The sequence below is a fragment of the Harpia harpyja genome, chromosome Z (assembly GCF_026419915.1).
Source record: "Harpia harpyja isolate bHarHar1 chromosome Z, bHarHar1 primary haplotype, whole genome shotgun sequence".
In the NCBI taxonomy this organism is placed as follows: Eukaryota; Metazoa; Chordata; class Aves; order Accipitriformes; family Accipitridae; genus Harpia; species Harpia harpyja.
In genome coordinates this window covers 91,236,512-91,258,640 of record NC_068969.1, presented here as the reverse complement: position 1 = coordinate 91,258,640, position 22,129 = coordinate 91,236,512, and the positions used below count along the sequence as shown (strand labels likewise).

At 38.8% G+C, this 22,129-nt stretch overlaps 1 protein-coding gene across 1 annotated transcript in view; it reads right to left on the bottom strand.

Moving 5' to 3' along the window:
- TENT2 (terminal nucleotidyltransferase 2) overlaps window positions 1-19,049 on the bottom strand; it is a 45,076-nt gene extending 26,027 nt beyond the window's left edge. Inside the window, exons 1-10 of the mRNA XM_052777002.1 lie at window positions 18,887-19,049; window positions 18,162-18,365; window positions 17,398-17,514; window positions 14,888-15,137; window positions 13,667-13,781; window positions 13,455-13,546; window positions 12,599-12,665; window positions 6,296-6,365; window positions 2,462-2,538; window positions 149-277 (exon numbers count right to left, since the gene is read on the bottom strand). Coding sequence (XP_052632962.1) covers window positions 149-277; window positions 2,462-2,538; window positions 6,296-6,365; window positions 12,599-12,665; window positions 13,455-13,546; window positions 13,667-13,781; window positions 14,888-15,137; window positions 17,398-17,514; window positions 18,162-18,365; window positions 18,887-18,891 — 1,126 coding nt within the window. The 5' untranslated portion in view covers window positions 18,892-19,049. The remainder of the gene's footprint in view (window positions 1-148; window positions 278-2,461; window positions 2,539-6,295; window positions 6,366-12,598; window positions 12,666-13,454; window positions 13,547-13,666; window positions 13,782-14,887; window positions 15,138-17,397; window positions 17,515-18,161; window positions 18,366-18,886) is intronic.
- Window positions 19,050-22,129: the final 3,080 nt, after the last annotated feature.

The following is a 22,129-nucleotide window of genomic DNA, read 5'->3' as shown; positions in this document are numbered from 1 at the left end:
GCCCTAAGGAAACGGAGTAAACCCACTTTATTTTCAGATTTTTCTGTGTGGAAGATGACTTCTGCTGGTGTTTAATTTTATTAAAGAGGAAAACTACACAAATCTGAACTTAAAAGGGACAGTTTCAACACATAAAAAAAGTACTTACTCTGTAAATAGTGCAAAACCATCAACACGAGTGTATAGCTGCTTAAAGTACCACGACTGGCATCATTTAGTTCATGAAAACTTGCCCACTTCTTAACAACAAGTACTAATGGACGAACTCGATTCTCAACTGCAAGTAAAATAAATACATCTGAAAAAAAAGCACATTTAACTGGACAGCAATCAATCAACATTTGCTCCTACTTGATCAACATGATACTCTCGTATTCGAAGGTTACCTTTTGCAACCATTTTATAGAGTTTACTTAGTTATTCTACAACTACTCTCCATCTTATAAAAATCAGAAAAAATACTTGCATTTGAAACCAGTTTTTTGAGTAGTTAAGATCCACAGACACATTACAAGGGGTATGCCAGGTAACTTGCAGATAAGACAAGACTGGATTCATCAGTCACTGTAGCAGTGTCACATTCTACTTTTAAGTTCTCTCCAGTTCACTGTACTAATTTTCCCTGAATTAACTTGCTGCCACGACAGACCACTTTTTGTTTGTTTGTTTTTCAGTTTAGGTTATATGAACTTTGAGGGCAGGGAAAAGAATTCTCCTGGTTGGAGGACACAGAGCTTATTCGTAAGTTATCCCTCAAGATCCATGAAAGCAGCAACCCCTGCATACAAACGTTAATTTTAAATCTGCCTTGCCCTCATTGGCTTTTTATGTAGATGAGATGTTAGATACAATATCTCATTAAATCAAGACACATGCTTTTCATGAGGAAAGACATAAATAGTCATATTCTCGGTATGATCTTCTGAATTTCTAGGGAATACAGATATCCTTCTAATTAAGGTAGTAATCTGTTGTAGGGAGATATCACTCACCACCACCACCACCACGGGACCTTGCAGCATACTTAATTTATTATTTGCAGATACGTGGAAGCAGAACATCAGCTCAGTCAAGTGCCTTATGATGGCCTTACAATGCCTTATATGTTCTTCTGTGTCTTTTAAAACCTGACATCATTGTGCAAAGTTTTGTATTCTGTACATCAGGACAGGAATATATCAATAGGTAATCACTTCATCCAGGACAACAGACATGCTACAACAGCACCAGTAGGGGTGCTCTCTTATTCTGAAAATCCTATCAAGCATGTGATTTTCTCACTACCTCTCCACACTGGTTCAGCACACATGCCCCCGTCAGTGGCACTCCTCAGAATGAATGTCCTAGATCTGGAAGATCTTTTAGAAACAACAAAACTCCTTACCACTTGTCACCTCATTCCTGACATTATTCACCAGTGGTTGAACTAAAAAAATATGACTATTAGTACACTAACTGTGAGATGCAAAAGAATTACTGTGCTGACATCATATGAGCATGCATTAACTGAAATAGGATTTTTCCATGAGAGAAAAATGCAGATAGGCTCAAATTCCAAACAGCACTCTTTTGCATGTGTGTGTCACAATAGAAAAGATCTCTTTTTAGTTGACCTTATTCTGAGATAAGATCTTCTGTCTGCTAGTGCTAGTAATTAGTATATAAAAAAGTTAGCACGCAACATGGCCAGTAAAGGGGAAATCCATGGCAGAAGCTAGGAACAACTATATCAACATTAGACTTGAAGTGAGCCCCCACCTTGCATATCTGTATGCAAGAACTGAAGAAGGTGGTAAAGGAAGAACTGCCAGTGGCCTAGAAGAATTAGCATGAAGTCCACTCCTTTTGTATTTATCTGCCAAATGACATTGTGATGCTAAGTAAGAAAACCCTAGTTTAGCACCGAGTACTGTTCTTATTACTTCCCCTTCAGAAGTCTGTTTCACAATCTTTCCCCAAAATGCAAACTCCTGAGGAGACAAACACCAGTTTTGTTTTGGGGTTGGTATAAAAACTGAAACAGTATTTTGGATTTTCCAAGGAAAGACTCTGTAACAGCATACAGACACAGCTAGCTATCAGCTACACGTCCTATCAGTGGCTGTAAGGAAATAAAAGAAACTGGAGGTTATACCACTAGATAATCATTAGTATAATGATCTCGTTATCTGCAGAATACTGAAGCAGCCCTTGTAGTAAACATGTGGACCTTAATACAAAGAATCTTTATCTTCTGAATATTATAATATTCAATTAAAAACATACCTAGCTGATATATCAGTTTTCTGCATATATTTAGAGTGAGCAACAAGAACTTATCTTAAAGCTATCTAATGCAGCTAATTAGGTATACATATAGTAACCTGATATATTCAACTGAATTTTAATAGTCTGTCAATACCAAAATACAAATTCAAAAAAGCAAATTTTATAGAAATAAGAAAATACATTAAAAACTTACTGTATGCATAGGTTCTCAGAAGGAATGTATTCCTTATTCCTACAACATTGTTTACATTCAAGTCAAACTCCACACAGCTATTGGGGAGGAGAAAAGAAAAAAAAAAATCAAGCATCACGGTACTCAATTTCAGAATATTTATTGCCTACTTAGTAACAGAGGTGGAGAAATGTAACTTTAAGATAATACTTCAGAAACTTTCTTCAAAAAGAATTTTGATGCTGTAATTTCTGCTCTGGTTTTGTTTATAGTACCTGAATTGCTTATAGATTTGAATTCCATTGTTACAAAAATGTAATTGTTGTTTTACATAGACAATACATGTACATCCAGATTTAGACCTTATGACAATTTAATACACAATTTTTTTTTTTTTAACAAATCTTTCTCCCAACTAGACTCACCCTACATGATTTACTATGGACAACTTTTGCTGCCAAGAAGGATTCTCTGAGGTATTAGTTTTGGAAATCATGCCAATGAACTGAGAAGGAGAATTGGAACAGATCAAAAAGTTAAGAACCTCTTTTCTGCAACGATGGTCAGAGATAATCAGCAAGCACTTTGAAATGAAAACTGCTTATTAATAAACATTACATGTTTTGTGATAAAACAGTTTTAATAACTGTTTCATGCTGTTAACAGCAAATAACAACACAGCAAACAAGCACTACCTGCTTTATTTATATCACACCCCACCCCAAAGTCTGAATTTCATATTGCATATAGAGCTTAACTACTCACAGTACTCAAGAAATGATATTAAATTCATAGCCAATAAGCTATAGCAACACCATAACTTGCAACAGGAAGAGCCTCTTACAGACAAAGAAGTAGGTATCTGCAATGTACAGCTACTTCCATTTTATATATCCAAGTCTAATTAACATAGCATTTGTTTGCCTGAATATTCCTTTGGATTTTCTTGAATTGTTGTAAGGGGAGCATGGACCTGGAATTTATTAAACTGGATAAAACACATTAATTTGATGCCTACAAAAGGTTTTTGACATCATTAACTACATTAAAACATTCTTTACATCAGAAATGTTACATAATTTCAAACCAGAATTAATATCAAGCCTATGTTTTAAGAGCATAGTACATAATAGTACAGGAAATAAACAAGCCTGGGCTACTGCTTGACAGTTGTAAAAATAAGCATAAACACCAGTAAGAATATTAGTTTTATGTGCAAATATAATAAATAAATATGTCAGGCTGCATGTGCAATTCCAATTAACCCCAACTGACAAGATTACTATTTACCAGATGCTGATTAAGCAAGTTCTATTGCCGTTATTTTGTACTTTAATATGCACAGTTAATAGATGTAGCAATTATGGCAAGTGAAAAAGGTTTTGTACTGTTGGGACTCAAGTCCTACTGAAAGCACTAAAGATGAGGAAAAGAGTCAACTGCACACCAAATGTAGCAGAAGAGGGAGCTTTTGCATCCTCTGTAGTATAGAAATCTTGTTAATTAATCAAAGGCTTGTCTGGTAGCAGAGCCAGCATTGGAATTATTTCCTGGGAAAGGCTACAAAAACAAATAGATAGTAAGTCTTTAAGTGCAATGGATCTTCCCTTACTGTTATAGCACTAAAAAACCCTTTAAGATGAAAAAGGAGGACAAACACAAACTGAATGCTTTCTCATTCACCAAATCAAAGTAAGTGGGAAATGGCAATTTTCAGGATATATGGACCATTGGCAACACATTAGAATGCAGATGCAGAGATACCACACACTGAATTCTACCATCTTCTCCCAGCAGCTGGGCATCAAGAAAACTAGCTTTCACAGGAAGCTTGTCGTGTTTAGTTTCTGGTTTTGGCTAAAACAAGCTTAGTGACCTGGGTACAGAATATTCAATCCATTTTTCAAGACCTCTGAAAAAATGAATGAATGTGCATTTATGTGTATGTATAAGCCTATGAAAGACAGAGGCTGATAAGAGATTGGAAGAAGACAGATGCTCAAATGAAGAGACAAAATATGGGTGGAAGTGACAGGTTATGTAAGAGAAAGATAACTGGAAATAGAAAAAAAAAAAAACAAAACAAACCAAAAAAACCAACCCAAAGTCATGTCATTCCCCGCCATTCCCTTCTTCCAGAAAAAGAACACAGGAAACCAGATGGTGAACGGAACTGTTTTTTCCTCTGAAAAATGTAATGGGCAGCTTCTAGTCTAAGAAGATTATACTTTTATTTAGTAGGAAATAAAGAATTCTTTAAATCCTGTCTGTGAGGTATATGAATACCATGACGATTACTTTGTTTTGCAAGTGACCGCGGTATGGACTATAAATGCCTACAAAAAGACTTCAATCTTCTGACATAATCACTTCCATATTTAAGGGTTCTTTTTAAAGTTTATTTTCCAATTTTAAATTGAAAAAAAAAAATTTTTGCTATAACCCCATAATTTATTCAATATTTGTACCAGGAATTTGACATTTTTTGTATCTATGAAAAGACTACCATTGTTATATGTAGCTAAGCCATATAACTCCAATCTTAGCTTGACAAGTTTAATGCTTTCAGAAAGCATGGGAGAAAAAACCTTCTGTACTGTTAGCGGAGAAAGTTAATAGATAAAAATTATTCAAATTTTTAAAAGGCAAGGAAGTGTGCAGAAGTAAATATGGGATTAGGTGTAAATGAAAAAAGTATGAAGCAAAAACCCTAACAAGTGTTATATAATCTCAGATGCAAGAAAAGCTCAAATGGATGACATTTATTAGTTCAAATTGTAAATATGACAGATTCAGTTTTATCACAGCAGGGTTTCTGCCTGATAAAGGTATATTGTGATAAAAGCATATTGTGATATGCCTTTATAAAGAGAGGCCACAGCAGTAGGCTTATTTGTTTTTAAAAGACAGAGACAGGGCTGCAAAATTTTACAAGGATATAGGCAGGATAAGATACTTAGATACAAGACAGTTGTTTGAAGTCCTGTTTACAAAGAATAGGCAAACTATGTTATTACATGAATGTGTGTCCTGGCTTTGGCTGGGATACAGTTAGTTTTCTTTCTAGTAGCTGGTATTGTGTTATGTTTTGGATTTAGTATGAGCATAATGTTGATAACACACTGATGTTTTCAGTTGTTCCTAAGTAGTGCTAAGTCAAGGATTTTTCAGCTTCTCACGCTCAGCCAGCAAGAAGGCTGGAGGGGCACAAGAAGATGGGAGCGGACACAGCCAGGGCAGCTGACCCAAAGTGGCCAACGGGGTATTCCATACCACATGATGTTATGCCCAGTATATAAACTCAGGGGAGTTGGCCTGGGGGGCGGATCGCTGCTTGGGAACTAACTGGGCATCAGTCAGTGACTGGTGAACAATTGCATTGTGCATCACTTGTTTTGTATATTCCAATTCTTTTATTATTATTGTCATTTATTATTGTTATTATTACCATTATTATTTTCTTCCTTTCTGTCCTATTAAACTGTTCTTATCCTCAACCCACGAGTTTTACTTTTTTTTCCCCTGATTCTCTCCCCCATCCCACCGGGTCAGGGGGAAGCGAGCAAGTGGCTGCATAGCGCTTAGTTGCTGCCTGGGGTTAAACCATGGCAGTGATGTACTGCTACTAATTCACACCAGAGAAACTGAACAGCATCTCAACCACAAGAGGTCTTTCAGGCCATCAAGGAAATAAGCTGACTGCCACTGCACACTAGCTGTACAAATTTGCAATACAACTATAGTAGGACACAAATATACAAAGCATGACTTCAGTGGGACTACTCATATGGACAGTACATATGTAGAGTACTTTCCTGTGTCAGTCTAAAAAATTATATTGAACAGAATACTTGCCTGACTTTGTCCCTGAACTTCACTATTGGCACTTTTGCTCGAATCAGCTGAGGTCGCTCAATGTAGCTTGCTGAAAGGGAGAAAAATATCCAATTAAGTTTCATATAAGATGCTGATCTTAAAAAAAAACAAAACCAAACAAACCAAAAAACCCCCCAAACCCCCAAAAACCTAAAGCGGAGTCCTATTGACTGATTTATAGCAAACAGTAGCTTATAAAATTTAGCAATAATATTTGCAGAAGGGTTGTGCTAAACTAAGTAACCTTTAGCAACTGCAGCAAAAATACAATCTAGGAAATTGTGAGGGGAAAAAATGGACTAAACATTAGAGAAAAACATGAGTGGAAGATTTTTCTGTGGGAAGTATATTCAAGAAATTTGAGCATAAGGAATGCAGCTCTATAATGCTTTCACTGAGCAGTACTTGTAAGAGAAATCCTGAATAGTTATAATTAAGGGTCAAAAAGAAGAGAGCAAGAACATATCCATCCAGGATGGCCAGACACTTAAGCCCAGCACTACACTGTAGCAATGGACACATGATTAGCCATGTACTTTTAAATCATGTCTAGTTTGCTTACAGTTGAAATTAATATTTTCTGATCAGTAAAATAACTGTGTCTTCACTACGCACTGATTATGCTTAAAACTTCCCTTAAAAACTGTTTATTTGACTAAGGTACATACCAAGAAACACATTTCCTGTTGAATTGTTGGAGAAAACAGGACAACGCTTTTTGTCAAAGATTGGGTAAGCTTTACCTGCCTTTTGTTTTAATGGTGATAGGACATGCAATAAATATACAGTCACAGGACTGCACCTCAGATGATTACCCACAAGGTATAGACACACAGGCTCAATGCCAGACCATCCAACCCCAAACATACTAAGCTCTGCCAGACTCACACAGCGCCAGCAAATGCACCTTTGCACTCAGCTCCCCCAAACTGTTGCATGAGTCATATTATCTGCGATTTCCCTACTCTTGATGACATCTCAGGCTATATTTAGTAGTTGCCCATAATCCTGAATGAGAAATGCACCCAAGAAAGTAATGGAAAAGACAAAGAAAAGCAGGTAAGGTTACGCGTAGATTACATCATATGAGTTTGGGCAAAAGGCACGACGTTAGTAATTTCTTCTGTTGCAAAATCTAGGACCACTTGAATTTGCCCATATCTAACATCACACATTTTCCCCTTGCTTCTATAAATTAACCTCAAATTGACATAAATAAGTATGACATAGCTAGAAGTAATGCAAATTAACCTTAAATAAAAGCTGATCTTCACTTTACAGGGGGGCAGGGCGGGAAGTGCAGGGAAGCTATTTCTATAGTTTGGATAGCAACCTTGATTAAACAGTGTCATCTCCATTGCATCTGGATGATGATTTCAGGTTTGATAAAATCCTACTGTGCAATATTCAATTAAAACAAATTTTACTTTTTTTTTTTCTTTTGAAACTTTCTGAAAGTGTTCTATGGATACGCATGTTTAGACAGATTCGACCTGAGGTAATCCTTTATCTGGATTTAAAGGCATTGTATGATCCTAAGTAACACACAGAGCGGTACTCAAAAAGATATAATCTTAACAACTTACTAATGTTAAAGGAAGCATCTTACAGAACTCCAATCCATGTTCACTGAACATACAATCTAGTACAACTTACACAGGAGTCCCCTCTTTCCAGCTGCACCTGCAGACACATCCAAGCATCTCTCCTCCAACATCCCAGAATGTTCTTAGAGTGAAGCTATAAAGCATTTAAAGCTCTTGGCCTCCTTTCCTTTCACTACCAATTTTAAGACAAAGATGCCCAACGCATTAGCACATGGTAGACAACAGTGGGTATCTATCTGCATGCCATAGCAATTCAACTTTTCTCACTATGACCTTTCTCAAGTGCCCTTCAGAAGTTAACTGAAGTCGTTCTAGGGGCAATCCATTTCCAAACACATCCTTGTCTGCAAATGCCTCCCAACACTTCACGGATGCTTGTGCCAAATTAGTTGGCTAACAAAAAAACCAAAATCCCCTAACATAATCCCAATCTGCTTCCCAGGGTGAAACAAAGCAAAGAGGATGTTAGAAGGCAGTAACTTAGAAGGCAGTAACTTGCTGCCGGTACCCTCTTTCTTGGCTCACACCAATGACACTGTTAGCAGAATCCCTATTATACATTAGATTGTTTCTTCCCTTGTATTTATAACAGTCACAAACACAGGATGTGGAATACTGAAATACATACAGGTTGAGTAAGTGCCTTAGTAACCTGACTATCTGACCTTGAAGGTATGACTAGAGGGGCTATACCAAAATACATGTGAAGAATTCCACATAGCTGCTCCACAGTTTTGGGCATGTCTATGAAAAAGTCACAAATGCCACTTCAGCTGTTGTGAAAAAGAATATAACCACTTCAAAGAAGACTAAGCACTGTTTCATAAATAACTTATTAATTCAGAATTTCACATTAAACAGCGTTAAGTCTCTCTTTTCTTTTACAGAATAAAAGATTAAGCGATTGTACAAAATATTAATCCCAAACATAATATATGCCAAAAAGATCTTTGGCATCCTGCACACGCAGCCTGCTTTCATTGATAGGCTTACACTACAGAAGTCTGAATCTAGAGTCATAAAGAATCTAGGAGAGCACAACACAGCACGGGATGAATTAATTGTTGATCTCCATAGTCCTTCATGGTCATTCAAGTTCAAGTTCCCTTGCTTGTCCTAGCTGTTGCACATTCCCCACCAGAAAACTGTTAGGCAGATTCCACTCTGATAGCCTAGTCTCAACACTACTGCACCTCTTTGTATAAATAAGAGAAAATGAGCTCTTCGTTATTTATTCAGATAGTAAACACTAGCCAACCCAGTACTGCTAAGTTGTTTTTCAAATGAGTCCTGCCGAGACGAATCCAAAGAGAGTAATCAGTTCGATATTTACTCTCAGTGGTTTGGATTATACTCTCTTCAATACGTTGTAACAGTTATCACCCCAAATTCATGTTTCACATTTCTAAAATACATTGGCTTGAGCGTACAGTTCTGGGAATGTTAGCCAATATTGTAAGAAATAGATATGTGCAGGTGTCTGAACAAATAAGTCAAAGTTACACCTACTCTGCTACTCTTTGAAACAGAAGATGTATTACTGCTATCCTTACATCTCTCTGCTCTAGAAGACAGACAATACATACCTTTAAGACCTACTTTACTCTGTGACTATTCAAAAAAAGAACACATCTTCATTTCAGGCAGCATTCTAGATGCAGAATGACAACACAGAAAAGCCTATTCTCTAAGACTTTAAATCTGATGGGCTCAAATTCCTTGCTCACACTTGTTACCTTTTGCAAGCCTGAAACTGAAGCAAGCTGTAGCTTAAATAAATTTTGAATCTACATCCAAAACCTCCTAGAATGAAACACTAATCCACCAACCACAGTTATCTGCATACAAAGGATAGAAGAGATGGCACTTACAAGTTCTGAAGGTGATTTACTTTAAAGAAAGACAAATTGTGAAAGACACTGAACTAATCTGTACTTGCAATACTTCCTAATTTATCAATCATGGAATTAAGGTGAAACAAACAGAGAATCACACTCCTCTTATAGCCCTTATTTTGAAATGTACAGGAACATCACAGAGTGCGAGAACAAACAGGAAGATGTTAGGAGAGGCACAGCTACAAAAAACCTCTCCCAAGTTTCTGAAGTGATCTGTAAAAAGGTTAAAAAAAGCTCTAGAACATTACCTATGCCACAATCTCCTCCTTATTTCTTGTTGTCCTTCAACTCTTCCACAAAACCAGCCCAAGAACTTTGTTTTAAATAACATCTTTCCTCCCCCCTTCTTGCTTCTCTTACATCTCAGAACATACTTTGCTAGCTTTCATGTTTGGCCCAAACTATTTTTATTTCCTTCTCTTGTGTGAAGCAAGGAATAAGTTTAATGACAGCTCATACACTTGTTGAGAACACGCTGCAGTCTTTCTTCTACAAAAGAAAGAAAGAAATACTTAACTAGTATTGTCAAAGAGGGATTACCTTAAGATTACAGGAATGCATATTAACTGGACAGCACAAAACTTTAAAATAATGATCAGAAGAAGCTTCATACCTTTTAGGCTGTTAAAAAGCACATGCAATAAAATACAGAATACTGTTGGAATGAAATTGCAATTCTTAAAGAAGCTCGGTAAGACAAATCTTACACTTGCTTGTACACAGCAGCAGCATACATGCACTGCTAACCCTTCAAAAGTTGCAAATCTAGAATTCTGGTTCAAGTTGAAGTAACATCTCCAAAGAATTACAATTTCTGTAGGCTTTTTCTTTAAATGTATGTACATCCTTGATGTTTAAGCAGCAGCTGACTTCTGAAGACAGCAGAAGGCAGGAAATCACTTAAACTGAAGTTCTATTAAAAAAGAACTTAGCAGCTCATCTGGAGCTATCAATGAACAGCCATTTCTAAGCACGTAAATCTGACTCCACAAACCCAGAGTGCCAACAGGACACCACTAAAGTGCACACTGCTAAGATTGTTTCCCCAGAGGCGAAGAAAAAGCACATGAATCTATTAGCTTCTGAAGTCTAGCCTGGGGGGAACACCCTCCCTGCCCCCAACCAAAACCAACCCACAAGCTGTTTTGAAATTATGGATGACAGCAATTATATTTGCCTAAATAAGCTTTAACCAAAATAACTGGGCAACCCCCTTGTTTCAGAAGTACTGAACCTTAGCATAGTTGAGCTAGTTTGTAAATGAACTAAATCCAAAGGGGAAGACCCATATGGCAAAGCCTTTTAATTTTGAATCAGGTGAACATTTTCAAACAACTTTCATCTATCAGTTCTATCCACAGAGCATCCATACACAGACAGAAGTACAGATGGCTAGGTATAGGGATTCATGCCCACAGTGATGTTAAGATTATGAAGAGATGATCTAAGAGGTCTACATAGCACAATTAAGACTCTGACAGTAGTGGTAATATCGGTAGTGTTTTGTCCTGCCTTACATTCCAAAGAACATTTTGATTAAATGAAGCTGACCAAGGGCACTTGCAAGATAACGGAGAATTAGGAAAGCATAAAAAATGAGCAATGGCACGAACAAAAACCTTCAGGGATCGCTCCCACATGACCATCATGTCTTTCTGATACTCATATTCCCTGGCAAACAAACTTGATTTTGTCTAAAGCGCTGTCACAGAACACAAACTCTTTAAAAAAGAAGAGGGTGATAGTTTATTTAGATGTTCCCTTTCTGATCCCTGAAAACACAACTATATTACCATGGTGCTTCTCAGAAAGCACTAGAATGACTTGCATTCTAGGCAAACCCAGACTAAGTTCTGGACTCCTTATGCAAACATCAATATACAATAGCAATAAGCCATTAAATATCAGATGCCTATTCTGCAATGGATCTATCAAGTCTCTCTTCAAGTGAGCTGTTGAAATCTGGGTATGCATACTTGCCAATGAAGAAATTTTGAAATCTGCATGGTTTGTTCCTTTTACCATTGCAGGATTGTTCAGAAAAGCAACATAAGGAGTGGCATCGAAGAATATATCACAAGTCTGAGAAGCAGGGGGACACAGTCATTGATATCAATAAATGACAGGGTCTTTTATAATTCAAAGGATGGTACCAAAGCCTCTTTGAAATAGGATGCTTTCACATTTAAATCAAGAACTGCCCATGTGAATTCTTCATCTGAAGGGAGTCTAAACAACAACTTACAAACTATGAATTTACCTGTTTCTCCTATATGTGCTGGTACTATCAACGGTTAATATTTTCTTCACTAGGCACCTAAGTTAATTATTTCACTGGTATCAAGCCCCTCCCTCACCCCCCAATAATCAATTCTACACAGTCTACTGTGAGTGACATCTTATTTTACAAATTCTTAGACTATTGTCCCCAGGAAGGCACTGAAATCTAAAAGAGTAGTCAGAGTTCACTAACAGAGGTTTCCCAAACAGAAATCTACTCCCCACCCCTCCAATTGTGTTTTACAATTCAAAAGTCATTTTAGATGCTACCTGTTTTTCAAGTCCACTAGTTTGCAAGGCAACCATTATGTTTTTCTGATTGCTATCCACCAGCACCAAGATAAGTAACATTACTAAGTACTTATAGCTTTTCTCCAAACAATACTATGATTAGAAGCTAGACAAGATGCAATTACATAAATTAGTTACAATTGTGCATCAATACTTCTTCCATAATTGTCAATAATCTTACCCCCTCACTATAACTGGGAACTTACAAAGTTTAGTACTGAAGAGTTTTTGGACTAAGCTGAGTATATGCCTTGCTTCAGTCTTCTGGTTCACCTGAAATATGACATCAAAATTAAAGAAAAAAGTTGGTATCTCTCTCTTAGAGGTTACAAGTAAGCATGCCTTACTTTTCAAATAGAATTAATTCTCAGAATAAGACATGAACACGTGTACCAACACATTCTGCAGCCTACATATACATTTAGTGTGGCAAAAGCCAGACAGAACAATTCATATTCTTATGCGAAGTAACTATCAGACATTCACAAATCAGAACTTGATGAAAACCTAGCCCCACTTACACAAAAATGTCCTTTCCTTCCTTTTCAATGATGCTTCAATTCTTTCAAAGTTATGCTCTACTTAGGTTGAGAGAAAAGATGTAACAAAAAAGAAATCTAAATTCTACTTAAACATTTTCTCTCACCAAAAACACTTAAGATACTTTGCATATCAAATTCCTTCTTATGCCTGCTCACTAAAATTAGTGACTATGAATCTAAATAATGAAATGAAAAAATTGTACTTATTAAAAGTTGTTCCTGCATCTAAAATGAGTTAAAGTTCTCTAAACAATTTTCTTCATGATTCTAGGCAATTTACTTCTCTGTTATGCTGCGCTTTTTTCACTTATGAAGTGAAGGTAATGCTTATTTTTTATAGGGTTAAATTCATATTTGCAACATTATTGGGCCCACAGTTCATAGCTATTATGAGTACAAATATATGTTATTAAATCAAAAGGATTTGACCATTTGTTTCTCATTTTAGAATCCAGTCTTATAAAAGCATACACATTTTAAAAGCAGACTTTGTTTTAACTGTATGTTTTAAATTACTTACTGGTTCTTCTTTAACCACCAGGCACAAGTCACCATCGCTGCTACGAGTGCCAAACCCATTCAGCGAGGACCCAACCAAAAAGAGTCTGCTCTCTGTAATAGAAGAATGACAGAATAAAAACTGATGTAACATATCATAGTTTAAGAGGAAGGAAGAACTGCGAACCTGAAGAACATTCAAACTGATATTAAGTAATCAAATTCAAAACATACGTGGAAAAATTTGCTGAATTTCTCTCTGGAGTTCTGTTCTGCAGAGCTCTTTTCTGTTCAAATCACAGGTCTGTTGCTGACATGCTTGAAACAACTCCAAAACCTGCTGACTTAACTTGACACACATATTCAAAAAGTAAGGATACCGAAAAGTGAACATTCTTTCCTGCCAGAGATGCAATTACACAAAACACAGAGGACTGCATTAAAAAAAAAAAAAAAAAAAAAAAAATCCAGCATTGTTTCGCATGACCTATTCCATTGTCTAGAGTTTTACCCACCTTGACTTCATATTGAACTCCCTGGAAGAAACTTCTGCAAAGTTTTTAAATTTAAATTTGTTCAATCTATAGAAAATAGGTTTTGCCTCATCAGTACCTGCAGCCTTTCAGGGAATAAGCAGTGAAATACCAGAGGTATCTTCTGCTGACTTCAATGTCAACAGTGTGCCTACCAGTAATAGGGAGAAAAATGAATATTAAGACTAATTTAAGTTAGCTTTCTTTTTTTGTCCCACACAAACTACTAAAGAAGTAGTCAGATCTTTGGTAGAAGGAGGTATTAACTGTTTCTCTTTCACAACAGTGTTATATGTTACAATCAACAGGCATATTTATACTAAAAAAACCAAACTCAAAGTTCTGTCATGCTGGTGCAGATAAAGTACATAGACTGATTAGCCACATGCTATTTTTTTTTAAAAAACCACACATTTCCAACTCTGTCCACCTAAAGAAGACATCCTCTTCCATATTCCAGAACAGCTAGGACAGTAACTTCTGCCTCCTTCTGAAGAGACATAGAGGACATCTTTACAGGCCAAATACTGTATTTATTCAGAATGGGCTTCTCTCACATTACTAGGGTGGGTTTTTTTTTTTTCCATCAGGATTTTCCCCATCCCCAATCATGTGTCACATGGACCACCACTCCAATTTCTGCTTCCTGGAGCGGACACGTAGATTTCCTGACATTAGTATGGAAACCAAACAACACAAGCGAAATGCCCCTACCCCCAAAAACGCTCCAAATTCCAACAAGGCTACACAAGACCATAGTGGCAGCTACATTTATTGATATTCCTTCTAATGACAGCTCAGTGATAGAGACCCCATGACACTGTCAAATAACCTCGCAGAAATTTTTGTGGTCTCCCACAGCACCATTGGACCCTGCTTACTCAGAAGGCAGACGTAAAGCACAGGCATAGAAAGATACTACCTTATCTTTGGCCACAGGGAGTGGGGTTTCTATAGGGTCTGGAAACAAAGTATATCGCAACGGAGGGACACATCCAGTTAAATCTGGTATGGAATGTGCATGGAACAGTGGTGATTGATTTGATCCTGGGAGGGAGTATCTATGTTCCACGGGTAAAGGCACTGCTTGGTTAACAACGGTTGTTTCAGAACGATGGGAATGAAACCGCTGCCGTTTGACATCATGTGGAATACTTTGATCACTGGGTCTCCTGAGGGAGAGAGAGAGAAAACCAGTAATTCCTCTAGTTTGCAAGCTTCAACCTATCATTAGAAGACAGTTGCTACAAAGTACAAATACTACTGCTTAATTATGTGACTATTTCACTAAAAGCTAGTATTCTACAGAACAAAAGGTGTGCCCATTCTATATATTAGTTAAAATAAACCTGGAATGGGAAAAGAGAACACACAACTGCAAAAGTGCAGCTACCCTTGAAGTGAATTGATGGAACTGCTTTACAAGAATGTCTGTATCAACCAATTGAAACCTAAATGGCAAGCTCAGTTAAGGAGCACAGCTCAGGAAGCTGGTCATACTAGTTTGGTGACAACATAGGGGTTTGGGGGTTTGTTGTTTGTTTTTTTAAAAGATACATATAGACTGCATAAGGGTACTTTTCTTTTAAATCAACATAAGTACAGTGGGAAGTTTTGTCAGTTCTGAATACCCAGTGATGAATAAAATAAATTCAGTAGTGGGGAGGGGAGAAGAGAAACTTATCACAATAGCCATTCAAAAATGTAGCATTTGTCTCTGTCTTAGACTGCAGAGACAGTAAACTGTGTAATCTGGGCAGAAAAGAAACACTATTAATTTGACAAATCTAACTAATGATTGTATTAAGCTACACAGGTCATAAACCTAATGTTTCATGTTCAAACACTAGTCTATGTCCTCATTAAGTCATTTGTCACAGGAATTCAAACGTATTTGAAGAGGTGTAGTGATCTTACAGACAGCCCCTTGGCATCTAACTCTTCATTAAGAAAAAGTTGTACTGAAAGCTGACCAGTGCTTGAATGCTGTGGTCCATCCACAGTAAAGAATAACAGAGGACATTCATGTTTTGTTTATACATCAAGTATTGCATCAGGTTGACCAGTATGGTGGTACTCATACATAATTTTTTTTATATTAAAGAACATGAAATCATATGTTCATATATATCAAAGAATTAACTATTAATAAAACTACAGTCACTTCTTGTAGTCAGAAAAGCTGGCATCAAAGTAGTGTGGGGACCTGGACAGACAGTATTATTAATAATAAAAATTCAGCTGAAGAGACCTCAAGTCATCATTTCAATTTTCAAGTCTGAGAGAAGTTCTGATAACATTACCTAACCGCAATCTTAAAGGAACTCATAATGTAACATTAAATCAAAACATAATGCTGTTTCAGCCTATTTTGACTGAGAAGAACTTGCATGAACTCATGTTCAGCAAAAATACCTTAAGAAGAGGTCAACTCTTAGATCAACTCAAGATCTAAGGATTAACTAGTTGACTAAAAATCTCCTAAAACAGCATAGCTTTCCATAAACCAGACTGGTCAAGAGGAAAACATGCATGCAGCATGAAACTGGGAACTTCTTTAGTTACTGTGATCGTTATATACTCAACGATAACTTAATAGCATATATTTAATTGCACTTACTTTCTCATCTGTTAAATCTAGAAAAGAAATAGCATATAGGAAACAGATTTGAAGGCAGATTATATGAATCTTCCTGCCTATCAGCTGATCCACAGAATTATTACAAACAGATATCAACTATTTCTGAACTGATAAGAAGTGATTTTTTTCTAGAATGTTAAAAGAAAACAAAACCATATATTCATCTGAAATTCCTCTTTCTGTTGCACCCAAAGTAACAAAGGAAATTATGTTAATTCAAGTAAGTTTAGTTTTTTGAAAAGTAGAAAAACTATGTTTCCATGAAATTCCTCTCAAAAAAAAGAACTTAACTTACATATGCTTGAATTTAGCACTTTGTATTTGGAAAATAAAGCATCACATAATTAAGAAAATCAGGAGAAACATCTAGTGTGTCATCAGAAAACCATCACAATTCCCATAAAACATTGAGGGTGCAGTCTTACTCTTAACTTGACAAATTAACAGGAAGAGAACACTCAATTACCACAAACCCTCTTATAGTCAAGCACACACAGACTATGATCTATTATAGTATTAAAATAAAGCACGTAAAATCACAGTTCTGTAAGGCTACAGCTGTTGCAAGAGGAAAAACTACACATACTAAGTCACTTATGAGTACTAAAATTCTCAAAAGCAGGTACATAAATGCTTTAAAGAGTCATGACATGGCCTGTTTCATCAAAAAACATTTTATTCAGTATTGCAATTTCTAACAAAATTTAAGCTGCACAAGAAATTGATATTAGACAAGATTCACCATGGGTACTTTACAAACAGAATTAATCACACACACACAAAGAACTTACTTTCTTCCTCGAAAGGCTATGGGGGCATCAGACATATGTGCTGGACTGCCATTTCCATTAGGCATTGGCTGCTGCGTAACAGCTGGAATAGTTGCAAGGTTCCCACCCAGAAGAGCCCTGGAAAGACCACAGTCAGTGACTGTTATTCATATCATAACTAAGATGCTTTTTATGGGTTGGTAGTTTTTCTTAAGCAAACACTAAACTCAGCAAGTCATGTCACTTTTTTCTTAGAAGCAATACATCTGTCTTTTCTACTCAAAATGAAAAGATATTTCAGTATATAATATATTTTTCATTAAAAAAAAATAGAAGAGTGTCATTTTTCATAGCACGTGTGTAAGAACTGGTTAGCAAACAAATTAACTTAAGGTACCGTTAAACATAAGACCCTAAAGAACACTATCGTATCTTCAAATCTAGCCCCAAGAATAAATGTTCTTCCCCTTCTCATCTCCTCTCTGTTTTCTCCAGTAAACAAATACAATTGAAGATCTTTAAAACTGAACTGTGGATTATTAAATCTAATCTGTGCAATGGCATCTCATGCATTATGCACAATGCAGGAAAGCATTAAAGCTTGCAGGTCACTAACAGAAATGATACAGCTGTTTTACAGGACACCTTCCTATTTTTTAAAGCTTAATGCAGTTTAATGTTAAAAACAATGACAAACATTCTCCATAAACTGAAATACTTCTTTCAAAAGACTGTTAACTCTCTTTTTGAACCCAATCCCCACTATCAAACCTTACTGTACTTACACTTCATTCTGAAAGTTAAACCGAGTATCAGTGACTTGCTGGTGAGGGAGAAGAGTAGGTGGTGTATTTAGAGGAAGGTTATTGAAGCAATCACTCTGCTGTTGTTGTTGCTTTTGTTTTGGAGGGAAGGGTGTACGACCCGAGTTGGAGGAATTTGGGAACATTCTCCTTTCTACTTGAAGTGAACATGTATCCTCCCACCGACTTTAAAAAAAAAAAAAAAATCAAAATTAGGCAACATGAAATACTAGTTACCTTTTAAACTCTTGGTTTAAAAATTGAAATAATCTACAATTTATTTCCAGAAATTGCTTAAAAGAATTGTGATTGTGGGTTAGTTTTACCTCCTTTCAGGAGAAAATACTAACTAAATAAAAATACTAAATACTTTTAAGTTTCACAATTACTAATTACTTTATTCATGTTTAAAAGTGAATTTTTATTTGCTTTCTTCCATTTTAAGTTTAATTTTAGAAAAATTACAAGACACAAGATGTAACAGTGTTCATCTCAAGGAAAAGTAACATATTACAGTGGAATGTGGTTTTTATTTTAAGTATTATGTATTGATGAAAGTTATTTTGGGGATGTTTACTTTTGATTCTGCTGAAGAAACAAACCCATATTGCACGACAAGAAAGTCACCTGACATTTACATTTAATCTGAGTGGTATTTATGCACAGTCTAAACTTTTCCATTTCTAGTACAGACGAGCTTAACACACCTCATTAATCTCTAAGCAGCCCAGGCACTCTCAGCATCACATAAAGCATACATGAGGAGTTTATGGATGTAGTTCATCAGTAACAAACCCGTACGTCAGAATTCAAGACTGAGTTGCAAAAGTAACGCGTCTGTTTCAGTCTTTGAAGTTGTAAATACCAGAAAGAAAAGCAACGGAGGAGTTACCTTCCCCAAACCAAAACAAAACAGCATAGTAACACTGCTGTCTCACAAGAGTTATAATAGCATTTACCGTGACTTTCAGTAGAGATTATGCTGGCAGAAGTTGCCAGGCTCTCCAAAAAGAGTTTCATAATCTTTACAATTCCAGGACACTTGTCCCAGCGGGCACTTTTTCCAAATGAGCGTATACTTTTGGGGGAAGCACACATATAAGTGCCGGTACACCTCCCGTGTAAGTAAGCCCAAGCGCACGCCCCGCTCCCGCGGCCACCGGAGCCCCACCAGCCCACAGCCTCAGCCCCTGGCAGCCCACCGGGAGGCCACCAGGACCACCGACCACCCTCCACCCCTCGGGCCCCAACCGACACCACCCCCACCCCCCAGTACCTCTCCCGACAGTAACAGGGGACCCCCCCACACCGCACCGGCAAACTCACGCCGGGCCTGCGCCGAGGCAAGGCGGGGAGGGCCCGCAGGCGGCACCGAGGAGCCCCCCGCGCTCCGCAGGCTCCCCGAGGCGGCAGGCGGGCCGGACGCGGGCAGGTACCGCTCCAGCTGAGCGCTGCCCCCTCACCCGGATGCGAAGGCGCCAGCAGGAAGTGACGGCCCCGCCGGGCTCTCGCGCCGCTTTTTCCCCGCTGCGACTTGGCCCTCCTGCCCCCTAGCGGCCCGGCCCGGCCCTGTGGCGGGGGCGCAGCGCGGTGATGCGGCCGGTGGCCGTTACCGGCGATCACCTCACCGGCGGGCTGGCGGCGTGCACGGACCCCGGCGGCGGGCAGGCCTGGGGCCGGGGCAGCTGCCCGCCGAGGGTACTGGCGGTGCGGAGAGGCACGGGCGGCCCTGTTCGCTGCGGGGCGGGGGCAGGGGCGCGGGGCGGCCCGTGGTCTGCGGCCTGCGGCTGCCCCCTTGCCGCCCGGCTCTGTCAGGCTGCGGAGGTGCCGGCTCGGGCCGTATGCGGGTGCTGCAAAGAGCATCGTAAAAGCGGAAACCGAAAGCCCGGCCTCACGGCCTGCCTGTTCTCTGTCCCCAGCTGTCATGATTCGCAAGTGGCTTGTCTGACAAAGATGCGACGGCCTCTCTGTGCTGACGACGTACTAAAAGGCAGAGGTTACAGCTCTCAGTGCTCCACTGGCAAGCAGTTCTGGCTAAGGCCAAAAGATAGACAGGACAGCGCAGCTATTTTGCTTTCCAAAGTTACTGACCGACTGTAATTGAACTACTGTTCAGAAGCGTGTCGAAAAGATAGCATTTGAATAAGTAGGTTAGGATTTGGCCACCAGAGATTGTAGGTGTGCTAGGAAAAATCCAAAGTCAAGAACGGGCTAAAATGCTTGCACCCTGAAGATCCAGGAGTCCGGAAGATAGGAGCCAAATCAAGATTTGATTCCTTCCTCTGGAGAAGGACAGTTATCATAAGTGAACTCTCAGCATTGAGTAGGTACTGAAACTGAGTTTGAGCACACACAGACACACTGCTGAAGCCTCCATCTTTGAGGTGGAAAGGGTAAGCTGAGGGCTTGCTCAGCTGTGAGCTGCTTGCCTGGCAGCTTGATCAGCTGAGAGGAGGCCACAGCTGGAGTTGTCATGGCTTAAGGCTGTGGCTGCTCATAGATAGACTTAATTGATGAGAAAGAGACAAAGCACAGAGGCCCAGGTGAAGTGGGACTGCAAATGGACTGGCAAGGGAAGGTTTGGGCTGCAAAAAAAATCCTTCCTTCAGGACTTCATCATCTTGGCCATGGCTTGGGATCCTTGTATAAGGGTCAGCCCATGGCTATGGCTAGCATTACATTTATGAGAGACAAACCCTAGTGGCGTATATGGAGTGAAGCTGCAAAGGTAGTGTCAAAGGAAAGCTTAGCCACAAAGAAATTTCCCTTAACAATTTTTTAATTTTTATTTTATTATGATTGCTATTATTTATTTGAGGTCTTAGAGAAAGGCTCAGCACATGGCTTGGGTTAAGGCTGGGGATAGAGAGAGACAAAGCCTAGGGGAGCGTGTGGAGTGGGACTGCAGAGAATCTGCCAAGGGAAGGTTTGGGCTACAGAATGGGTCCTGGGCAATTTTAGGGTTAGAAGAGAGACAGTTGCTAGGGGTCTATTTGTGGTGGGGCTGCAAAGGGGCTGGCTAGGGATGTTTTGGTCTGCAGAAGAATTGCCATCAAAGACTTCAATCGGGGCCATGTTTTGGTTTACCTGGGTTTAAGGCCCTGGGCACATTTAGGGTGCGGAGAGGACAGTTCCTAGGGGTCTAGCTGGAGTGGGGATGCTGAGGGAAGGTCTGGGCTGCAGAAGGAATTCTCTGGGGACTTTTTTATCTGGGCCACGTTTGGGACTGTCTGCTGTTAAAGGTCTATGCGCTTCTAGCATTAAGGTTGGAAGAGAGACAAAGCCTAGGAATCTAGATGAAGCGGGGCTGCAGACAGGCTGGCAAGGGAAGGTGTGGGCTGCCAAACCAGTTTTCTCCTGAGAACTTTTTCATCTGTGCTAGGGTTTGGGTTTTCTGGGTTTAAGGGCTACCTGGCCACTTTAAGGGTTAGGATTAGAACAGAGACAAAGGTGAAGGTGGTGCTGCAGAAGAGATACCAAGGGCAGGTTTGTGCATTACAAAGAATTGTCCCTTGAGAACTCTTCCATCTTGGCCATACCTTGGTGTGGTGTTTGGCTAATGTCAGCCCACAGTTAAGATGAGGGTTAGGGTAAGGGATATGGTTTATAAACGTTAAAGTCCCGGTGTGAGTTGTTTGGGGCACGTGTTGATGAGGATTTCATATGGGAGGTATTGCGATGAAGGAAGAGTTCTCCCCTGTGAAGGAATTCAGTCCCAAGAGAGCTTAAACAGGATCAGCAGCAGAATAGATCTTTAGTTTCATGAGAATCCTACCAGTGCCCAGTTATGTAGGACTTTTGCTTTTCATCTGGAACTCAGCCCTCTTTATATGCTATTTGTTTGGAATCAAAACTTAACTTTCCAGTTTCTGCTCAAGCCAGAAACTTCATGTTTTAACTGTTAAAAGTCAGGGATACGACTCCTGATAGCTGGTGTTCCCCACTTGGCC